Raw genomic sequence first — 11,433 nt, forward strand, 5'->3', positions numbered from 1 at the left:
TTACCAATAAAGTTAAACAACTTTTTCAATCAAGCTCCAACTTGAGCATTAGAAATTCAAACGAACGAGTGCTAGTCAATATAGTATTTATTAATAATAATAATCAAATTTAAAGACTTTCATGAATGAAAGTTTTGGTTGAGCAAGGAATGAAAGGCTATTGGACTGGACCCCTCGTCCTATACGACAGTCCCATTGTTTTATTAGAACTTTAATCAATCCAACGTCCCTACAGGTGTGAGTGGGAGAAAATAAATACCCAGCGTGCTTTAACTTGTTCCATGTCCTTGTGCCACGTCGGATGATAGAACCCCAACTTTAGCAAAGACGGTGGGAGTCGGCACGAAATCTTATGCTATATCTTAGGCTGAGGCGACCTTACAATTCCCTTACCAAAACAACAATGGCCTCTTCCGCATTGTGCTTCTCCGCAATCCTTTCCCTGTGTTTGTGGGCACAATTTGTGGCGGGAGATTCAGGTACCAATTTCATTTCATTTTCCCATAGTTTTTCAATGTTTCTCTATTGATTGGTTTCATTTCATTTCCCATAGTTTTTCAATGTTTTGCAAATTGACTGGTTTCATTTCATTTCTCCATAGTTTTTCAATGTTTTTCTATTGAACGGTTTCATTTCATTTTCCCATAGTTTTTCAATGTTTCTCTATTGAATGGTTTGATTTCACCATAGTTTTTCTACGTTCTGCTGACCAATTTCTACTCTTTTTGTGCATTTTCAGATCCATTTGTATCAACACATGCACTGGGAATCAACTATGGAAGAGTGGCAGACAATCTGCCATCGCCAACCAAAGCAGTGGAGCTAATGAAGAGCATAAACACGGGGTACGTGAAGATATATGATGCGGACTCTGAAGTCTTAAAGGCCTTAGCAAACAGCAGTCTTCCGGTGGTGATAACAATCCCAAACGATGAAGTGTCCGGCATAGCAACAAGCTCATCCACTTCAGACCAATGGGTACAAGCCAATGTTCTCCCATACTACCCCCTCACAAAGATCTCAATGATCATGGTGGGCAACGAGATCTTATCCTACACCTCACTGCAATCCACGTGGACCCAACTGGTACCCGCAATGCAAAACATCCACAACTCGCTGCAGAAGAACAATCTAGAAGCTTCCATCAAAGTAACCACCTCCGTAGCCATGGACGCATTCTCTTCTTCTTACCCGCCCTCCAATGGAACGTTCAAGGAGGAAATAGCAAGCTCGGTGATTAAGCCCATGCTGAGCTTTCTAGACTCCACGGACTCGTATTTCTTTCTGGATGTTTACCCCTTCTTTGCATGGAACGACAATCCCACGAATATCTCCCTCAACTATGCAACCTTCGCGCTGTCTACGACCGACGTGGAAGACGGCACGTACGGGTACACGAACATGCTGGATGCACAGCTCGACGCCACCATTGCAGCCATGCAAGCTCTCGGCTACGGCGACGTCAAACTGGCCATCAGCGAGACGGGCTGGCCCACCGCCGGCAACTCCGCCGGCGCCACCGTCGAAAACGCCGCCCATTACAACTCCCGACTCGTCGGCAAAGTGCTGTCGAACGCCGGGACTCCCCGCCGGCCGAAGACGTTTTTCCCGACGTTCGTCTTCGCGCTGTTTAACGAGGACCAGAAATCCGGCGCCGCAACGGAGAAGAATTGGGGGGTCTTTTACCCCGACGGGAGCCCCGTCTATACTATCGATCTCGCCGCCGTCAATTACACCAACGCCGTCGTTAAGTTATCCGACTCGCCGGCTTCGGCTTCTGCGGCGGCGCCGGCGCCAGCGGGGATAGAATTCATTTGGCCGCTCTTTTCGTGGTCGATTAATTTGGGTCTGTTATTTGTTGTTTTCAGGGCAGGTTTTTAAGGGCGTGTTGTTAAAGAATCGAAGAATGGGTGTATTAAATGGGTGATAATTTTATTATCTTATTATTCTTTGCACCCTGCGTCGCTCGATGCTGCGTGTGTTCACCGTCACGGTCACATGCGCTGGTTTGGCGCTGACGTCCTTCCGATCTGATTTTAGTTTTTAACACACTGTATTTTTTCAGAACATTAATGCGATACTCAACCGGCCCACTTTGGTGCTGCAATTTGCCTACTTTTTTGGTAGATTAAATGTGTAATTTAATGACTTAAAGTAATTAAATGTGATTCAATGACTTTTAAGGGTATCAGATATGAATGAATCAATTACGTAAAGCATATCAAATATGAACGGACCTAAAGCAGATCAAATATGAATGGACCCTGGAACCTTTTGGATGTTATCTTATTGGAACCTTTCCTATAAATCTTATTGGATTCTAACTTAATACTTATATTAATAGAGAATGGATTATTCATCAAAAATCTTATTGGAATTGTATATATTTTATATTTTACTTTATTGTATGCGTGTATACTTTAGTATTGTGTAGATCAAATATTAATGAAATCTTTAAGATATATCTTATTGACATTGTGTGTTTATATATATATATGAAACCTTTCGGATATAACTTTTGGGATTGTGGATATATATAAATTGTGCTGTTTTTGAATTAAAAGTAGCCAAAACTAGGGCGCTAGCCCTTAAATAGTCAAATTGGTCAACTACCAAAAGAAAACCAACAACCAGAACTACCCCCCACCACATAGAAAACATAAACATATAGTTCAAAAACATAAGTAAAATAGTATCAGCAGGCCCAACATACAAATTGCATGTATTAAAACTATAAAAGCTATGTAAATATATAAACAAAGGCATAACAGCCTTAAACCTAGCCAATTAAAACTATAAAAGCTATGTAAATATATAAACAAAGGCATAACAGCCTTAAACCTAGCCAATTAAAACTATAAAAGCTATGTAAATATATAAACAAAGGCATAACAGCCTTAAACCTAGCCAAGTTCGACAACCAACTGATAAACAATATAAAATACCAGAAAGGCTCCTTAGCCTCTTTCCTCCCCAGGAGGATGTTTGCCCAATCTTCCACAAGGAAGTCAAACAGTAATTTGGAGTCCTCCTTTGGCGAATCTCCCTCCATATCTTTGACCAGGTGAAGTGTGGTGGCAGTTGCATGTGTCACTTTAACAGTGAATTTTGTCAAAAAATGCATCATTTCTTTCAGCGCATGAATTCTTTGCCACACCTCATCGCTAGCTATCTTTTTGATGTCCATGTTGACCTCCTGCATGTTGCTAGGAACTCTATCCGCCTGCACTAAAGTGACATTCTGCACATTCAGGGGATTAGCATTATCCTTGGGAGGAACCTTAACAGGGGAGGAAATCATAATAAGTTGTGTTATTATGTTCCAGAAGCTATATAGTTGGTTGTTGGATTTGGCTCAAAAATTTCTTCTCCTTTTCTCTTTGTTTGGATTGCTATTCTTTCATTGTGTTCTGTCTAATTTTCTTTTTTTTTTCTATTTGTTTGCATGTTATTGTTTTGTTTTTGAATTAAAAGCAACCAAAACTAGGGGGCTGGCCCTTAAACAGTTAAACTGGTCGACTACTAGCAGAATACCAACAACCAAAACTACCCCCTACCACTTAAACAACAAAAACATATAATTTGAAAACATAACTAAAAGAGTATCAACATGCCTGACATATAAACTGCCTGTATTAAAACTAGAAAAGCTATGTAAATATATAAACAAAGGCATAACAGCCTTAAACCCAACCAAGTTCAACAACCAACAGATAAACAACATAAAAAATCAGAAGGAGAAAGCCATTAAGGTTTATTAGCCTCTTTCCTCCCTAGGAGGATGATTGTCCAATCTTCTGCAAGGAAGTCAAACAATAATTTGAAGTCCTCCTTCAGCAAATCTCCCCCCATATCTTTGAGCAGGTGAAGTGTGGTGGCAGCTGCATGTGTCACTTTGATAGTGAACTTTGTCAAAAGACACATCCTTTCTTCTAGCGCATGAATTCTTTGCCACACCTCATCACTAGCAATCTTCTTAATGTCCGCATTAACCTCCTGCATGTCATTAGGAACGTCGTCCACCTGCACCAAAGTGACATCCTACACATTCGGGGGGTTAGCATTATCCTTGGGAGGAATCTTTATAGGGGAGGAAATCATTATGGCGGAGGGCACACTATCCTTCGTATCAGGGAAATGGTCCCAGGTTAAATCCACACACCCCAACCCAATGGTGTCCGAAACATGCAACACCTCTTTCTTCTCCTTCATCCCTTCTCTCGAGCCAGACTGTGAGGAATCCAAAACCTTCTCTTTCTCCTCCTCCATTCTCCCCTCCCCAAAATTTGATGCCTTCTCTTTCATCCTTCATTTGGGATGGCCTCTGTCCTCCGAATCTGAATCCTCCTCTTGCGAGGCCCCAGCTTTTAGCTCCCTCTTAGCATTGAACTTAGCTAACCTCCCCAACCTCCTCCTACTCCCTCTCCCCTTAGCATTAGGGATAATTGCATCTCTGCACATTGCATATGGGTCTTTGAATGCAAGGTCATTAGCATTCTAAACATTTGTGGAGCCAGGCAAGATGTGTATCCATTCTTCTACAAATGTGTTGGGAGCCCTTGGTGGTGTATCTAGTGCAATCAATTCTCCTTCTCTTTGGACCATTTCTGCAAGTATTTTCATTGATTTTTTATGCTATTTGAATAAAAATCACTTAGAAATCACTTCTGCACTTTGAAATCACTCAAAAAATTTAGACAATTGAGAAAACAATAATAACAACCTATTTCTTTCCAGGCTAATGTAGGAGCATCCTTGGTTGACATGTTATCCTACTCATTTTTTTTCATTTTGCCAGTTGTTGTCGAGTTTTAGACATTGCCGAGTTGTAGCAATTGCCGAGTGCTAGTAATTTTGTAGTTTAAGCCAAGTTGAGGTTATCCCATGTCATGTTAACTTTCAGGTTCATGTGATATCCCATCTCACCACTGCAGTGTGTGTCGAGTTCCACAATGTGTGTCGAGCTATTCTTCATGTGTCGAGTTATCCTTCATGTGTCGAGTTACCTAGTGTATGCCGAGTGACTCTTCATCTGCCGAGTTGACCTATTTATGCCAAGTGTCAACATTTTGGACATGAATTTTGCATTTTTGGTGTGAGCCGAATTGCAGGATTTATTTCATTCGTGACATTCATGCTAAGATCTTGTCTTGGGATTTTCTCTAATCACTGTTGGGTCATCCTTTCTATTATGTAATGTCCTAGAATGATCTATAAGCCATTTTGGCAAGTATAAATAGAGTGTTTAGTCTTGGAGGTAGTTTTTAGAGATGATTTGAGAGTAGAATTAGAAAGTGTGAATTTGAAGTTGGATCTTAGATCTGGAATGTATTTTGTATCTGGCCATAACCCAAAAGGCCTTTCAGTTGGGCATGCATGCTGATCATTTTTTGAATTAGTAAAAGTATCTTGTGTCCTCTCTATGGTGTTGTTCTCTTTATGTGTTTGCTTCCATTGAGTTAACTTTGCAAGGTTGGTTTGGAGTTCTAGGTGTGTCTTTGGCCCTGGTGATTTTGTTCCCTCCTTGCGTCAAGTGGTATCAAAGTGTAGTTGTTCCTGAGTATGCAAGTAGATCATCAAAGTGTGAGATAGTTTATACCAGGACTTTGGATCGTGTAGAACCTTGATTTGGATTTTGTTGTAGGGTTGCAGATCTGCAGATTTGACCTATAACTTGTAGAGGGTTATGATCTTGTAGGAACTTGATTTTTAAAGATGGTTTGTGGCAGAGGAAATGTCGATAATGTCATGTTAGATGCATTGAGACAAATTACAACTAGATTAGATGTTGTGGAGACAACCCAGAGGAGAGGAGTGCATCTTGAGGATGTGAGTGATGATGAAGTGGTAGCACCAAATCCTAATCCGAAACTTGAAGAAGATCAAGATGAGGAAAGATTGCTAAGAGTATTGTCTAGGGCACTTTCAAAGCTTGGTGTAGAAGTTGCTCCATATGATGGAAAGTTGGACACCAATGCTGTGTTGGATTGGATCTCTGATATGGACAAGTGCTTTGAGTATGAAAAAACTCTTGATAATAAGAAGAAGAAGATTGTAGTTACTAGGTTGAAAGGTCATGCTTCACTGTGGTGGGAGCATTTGCAAACTAATAGACAAAGGAGAGGAAAGGAGAAAATTAGAACTTGGCCGAAAGTGGTGAACAAGGTAAAGAACAAATTCCTTCCTACTAATTACCAAGTTATCTTGTTGAGAAAGATGCAAAATTTGAGATAAAAGGACATGACTATGAAAGAGTGTACTGAGGAATTCTATAGATTGGACATTAGATCTGGACATGTGGATGATGATGTTGAGAAAATTGCAAGGTACATAAATGGATTGAGATCCAGAATTCAAGATGAAATAAGTTTTGTGAAGTTGGAAACTGTGAAAGAAGCATATCAATATGCCTTGAAAGCTAAGATTTTGACAAAGAAGCATGAACAAATACAAAGAGGTAGAAGTGGTAGATTCTAGAGAGGCAAAGGTAGATCTTATGGTGAAGGTGGTAGATCTAAAAGTTTTGTACAAGATAAAGGCAAATTTGAATGGAAGAATGATGGCAAAGACAAGATTGAGTGGAAAGGTGGTAGTTCATACCAAGGAAGTACTAGTTCTTATTGAGGAAGAGGTAATTCTTATTCCAAAGGTGGTTTCCATGGTAATTGTTTCAGATGTGTTAAAGAAGGGCATTGATCCTTTGGATGTAGATCTTTTGAAAGTGGACAAAATAATAGAAATGTCGTGATTCAAAAGGACATTGAGAGTTCACAAAGTGGACCTTAGGCTAGAGAAAATTTGATGGTGAGAAGAACCTTATGTAATAAGAGAAGTGATGAGGAACCTATTCTTAGAAGAAGTCTTTTCAAGACTAGATGTAAGATGGTTGGAAAATGTTGCAAGGTGATCATTGATAGTGGAAGTTCTACAAATTTAGCATTAGAAGAGCTAGTTACAAAGTTGTAGTTGTAAAGGCTAAAACATCCCAAACCCTATCATGTTTTATGGATCAAAGATGAGCATAAGATATTAGTAAGTGAACAATGTTTTGTGAAGTTCAAGATTAGACATTACTTTGATGAAGTGTTTTCTGATATTATGCCTATGGATTGTTGTCATATTTTGTTGGGTAGACCTTGGCAATATGATAGATATGTTGTACATGATAGAAGATTGAATCAATATATGCTTTGGGTGAATGGGAAGAAGCAAATATTGCTGCCTTTGATTGAAATTCTAGATGAGGTTAATTGTACTGCAATAAAAGTTTGCATGGTTAATGGGAAACAATTTGAAAGGAAGTGAAGAAAAATCAAGTTTGGTTTGATGTAGTCCCTAGAGGACCAAGTGTTGGTAATAATGGCCGAGCAACAGATAGTGGTAGTTGAGTACTAGAGGAAATTACAAAATTGATGAATGAGCATAAGGGTATTGTTGCTGAGGATATTCTTGATTGTTTACCACCAGTGAGAAGTATAAGTCATTGTATGGATCTAATTCTTGGAGCTAGTTTACCAAACAAAGCACCATATAGATTGACACCTATAGAGAATGAAGAACTTAATAGGCAAGTGCATGAGTTTCTACAAAAGGGATTAATTAGAGAAAGTTTGAGTCCATGTGATGTACTTGTTGTATTAGCACCTAAGAAGAATGGAGAATGGAGGATGTGTATTGATTCTAGAGCTATTAATAAGACCACAATGAAATATAGGTTTCCTATGTTGAGGAGGGATGACATAATGGATTATTTGAGTGGAACAAATTATTTTACCAAGATTGATTTGAAGAGTGGCTATCATCATATCAAAATTAGAGAAGGTGATGAATGGAATATTTCTTTCAAGACAAAAGATGGTTTGTATGAGTGGTTGGTTATGCCTTCTCGTTTGACTAATGCACTTAGTACTTTCATGAGGTTGATGAATGAAGTACTAAAAAGATTTTTGGGTAAATTTTTTATTGTTTATTTGGATGATATTTTGATATTCAATAAGACTAAGGAAGAACATCTTGAGCATGTTAGAAAAGTATTGCAGAGTTTGAAAGAGGATAAGTTGTTGATTAATCTGAAAAAGTGTTCTTTCATGCAAGAGGAGATTGTGTATTTGAGAATTGTTATTTCAGCTGATGGTTTGAGAATGGATCCAGAGAAGGTTAAAGCAATTTTGGAATGGCCTACACTTGAGAGTGTGGGTGAGGTAAGATCATTTCATGGTTTGGCTAGTTTTTACAAAAAGTTTATAAAGAATTTTAGTGTTGTTTGTAATGTTATGACTGAGACAATGAGAGGAGATAAAAAAGAATTCAAGTGGACACTGTTAGAATTAGGTGAAAAACTAATCTCCCAAGAACACTTGCATGCATAAACCTGTCACATGGAAGAAGCAAAGAACAGAGGCAAGGAAAAATCAAGGAGGCGAAAAGGCCAGATCCATCTTATGGACATGCAAAGAGCAATCTCACATATAATCCAATAAGTGAATGTATAAAATACAAAGAGGTGAATCCTTATAAAGGAATCACGAAACCCGAAAAGGGAAACTAAAGCCTAAGAAAGCTAGGGTTGCACAATATAATTAATAAAATATTAATTATATGCACCTACAAGATAGCTTAAGAAAACTAGAGTAATAGGCAACTTAATTAATTAAATCAAAGTGATTTAATTAATAAGTTAGAACAAATAATTACTCTAACAGACACATGGAGCTGATAAGAGTTTTGAAACTTTGAAACAAAAAGTTGTTGAATTACCTGTATTGGCTTTGCCTGATTTCATTAAGGTATTTCAAGTTGAATGTGATGCAAGTGGTAGTGCAATAGGATCTATATTAAGCCAAGAAAGTAAACCAATTGCTTTCTTTAGTGAGAAGTTTAATAATGCTAAAAGGAAGTATTTTGTGTATGATCAAGAGTTTTATGCTATTGTTTAAGCTTTGAAGAAGTGGAGACATTATTTGATTCCTAAGGAGTTTGTGTTGTATACTGATCATAAAGCTTTGCAATACTTAGGAAGTCAACATAAATTGGATCAAAGACATATGAAGTGGGTTGAGTATTTGCAAAGTTTTACATTTGTGATTAAGCATAAGAGTGGAGTTACTAATAAAGTTGTTGATGCATTGAGTAGAAGACATTCTTTGTTCGCTGAAATGAAGATTGAGGTTCTTGGTTTTGATGAAATGAAAGCATTGTACGATGCTGATCCTAATTTTTCTGAGGCATGGAGAGAGTGTAGAGCACCAAATCTAATAAATCATATCAACGAGTATGATGAATATTTCATTCAAAAAGGTATGTTGCTCAAAGGTATTCAATTATGTATCCCTAGGAGTTCTATGAGGACAAATCTAATTAAAGAAAAGCATAGTGGTGGATTGGCTGGACATTTTGGAATTGATAAGACATTGATTTGTTGAAAGAGAAGTATTATTAGCCATAGATGTATAAGGATGTTTAGAAATTTGTGAAGAGTTTTGGAGTTTGTTAAGTTGCAAAAGGAGTAACTTAGAATACTGAATTGTATACACCTATTTTTATTCCTAAGAAACCTTGGAGTGACATTAGTATGGATTTTGTTCTTGGATTGCCTAAAACAACAAAGGGGTATGATTCTATATTTTTTGTTGTGGATAGATTTTATAAAATGGCTCATTTTATACTGTGTAAGAAGACATTAGATGCTGAGCATGTTGCTGAACTTTTCTTCAAAGAGATTGTTAGATTGCATGGATTACCAAGAAGTATTATTTCTGACAGAGATAGTGAGTTTGTTGGTTATTTTTGGAGGACTTTATGGAAGAAGATGGGTACTGAGCTGAAGTTTTATTCTACATTCCATCCACAAACTAATGGATAGAAAGAGGTTGTGAATAGAAGCTTGGGTAATTTGTTGAGATGCCTAATTGGAGATGAAACACATAATTGGGAGATGATATTAGCACAAGTTGAGTTTTTATCTAATAATTCTATGAATAGAAGTATAGGAAAGACACCTTTTGAGATTGTTACTAGAATGAAGCCTAAAGGAGTATCAGATTTATGATATGTTGCTAGTGAAGAGAAGAGAAGTGTTGCAGGAGAAGAATTTGTTGATTTTATGGAGTCTTTGCATAAGGAAGTGAACCTAAAGTTGGAATAAAGTAATCAGGAGTACAAGGAGGATGCTGATAAGTCTAGAAGATATCATATTTTTGAAGTTTATGATGAGATGATGGTTCATTTGAAGAAAGGAAGATTTCTAGTTAGAACATACAGTAAGCTGAAGATGAAGAAGTTTGGACCTTGTAAGATCTTGAAGAAGTTTGGTAGTGGAAATGCTTATGAAGTTGAATTACCTGATGACATGGATATATCTCCTATATTCAATGTTGTTGATCTGTATAAGTGTCATGAGTTAGATAATGAAGTTGTTGTACCTGATGATTATCCTAAAAAGAAGATTGAAGAGGTTGTACAGATATTGGATCAAAGAGTTGGTAAAAGCACAAGAGAAAATGAATAATATAAATATTTGGTGAATTGGAAAAATAGACCAGTTCAAGATTCTACATGGATTTCTCAATCTGAGTTGGATTCAGATCAGGTTGTGACACTTGCATGATTCAGGAGAATCATTTCTTTCTACCTTGGTTGTTTGATGCAGGAGCATCTTGGGTTGACATGTTATTCTACTCATTTATTTTTATTCTGCTAGTTGTTGCTGATTTTTAGACATTATTGAGTTGCAACAATTGTCGAGTGCCAGTAATTTTGCAGTTTAAGTTGAGTTGAGGTTATCCCACATCATGTTAACACTCGGGTTCATGTGTTATCCCATCTCACCACTATAGTGTGTGCCAAGTTCCACAGTGTGTGTCGAGCTATTCTTCATGTGTGGAGCTATCCTTCATGTGCCTAGTTAACTAGTGTATGCAGAGTGACTCTTCATGTGCCAAGTTGTCCTGTTTATGCTGAGTGTCAAAATTTTGGATGTGATTTCTACATTTTTGGTGTGAGTTGACTTGCGAGATTTATTTCGTTCATGATATTTTTGCTAATATCTTGTCTTAGGATTTTCCTTGACCATTGTTGGGTCAACCTTTCTATTATGTAATGCTCTAGAATGATTTGTAAGCCATTTTGACAAGTATAAATAGAGTGTTTAGACTTGGACTTAGGCAATTTTTAGAGATGATGTTGATCTCAGATTGGTTTTGACAATTGAGTATCAACACACTTAAGTCATTTACTAAATTCATGCCAAATGAGTAATACATGTCAAGTATGATATGTAGATACAAGACTATGCCGAGTTGCAATGAGTGTTGAGTCACTCATGTGCCGAGTTACTCAGGAGCCGAGCAAACAATACATGCCAAGTAATTCAAGTGTCGAGCAAATAGTAGATGCTGAGCAGTTTAGGTGTCAAGTCATAAATAGTATTACAAT

At 37.6% G+C, this 11,433-nt stretch overlaps 1 protein-coding gene across 1 annotated transcript; it reads left to right on the forward strand.

The window, feature by feature from the left end:
• The first annotated feature begins 391 nt into the window (after positions 1 to 391).
• Positions 392 to 2,107, forward strand: LOC149550346 (putative glucan endo-1,3-beta-glucosidase A6). The gene is made up of 2 exons (XM_089793385.1): positions 392 to 479; positions 740 to 2,107. Exons 1-2 carry the CDS (start codon positions 404 to 406, stop codon positions 1,879 to 1,881), a joined length of 1,218 nt encoding a protein of 405 aa, XP_089649511.1. The 5' UTR covers positions 392 to 403; the 3' UTR covers positions 1,882 to 2,107.
• Positions 2,108 to 11,433: the final 9,326 nt, after the last annotated feature.

The sequence above is a fragment of the Cupressus sempervirens genome, chromosome 7 (genome assembly GCF_028749045.1).
Source record: "Cupressus sempervirens isolate cs-2001-9-10 chromosome 7, ASM2874904v1, whole genome shotgun sequence".
NCBI classification, from domain to species: Eukaryota; Viridiplantae; Streptophyta; class Pinopsida; order Cupressales; family Cupressaceae; genus Cupressus; species Cupressus sempervirens.

Bases quoted from the DNA above. Each gene is read 5' to 3' on its own strand.
- LOC149550346 (XM_089793385.1), top strand. From the start codon at position 404: ATGGCCTCTTCCGCATTGTGCTTCTCCGCAATCCTTTCCCTGTGTTTG. The intron at 480-739 runs GTACCAATTTCA...GTGCATTTTCAG, and splicing joins ATTTGTGGCGGGAGATTCAG to ATCCATTTGTATCAACACAT.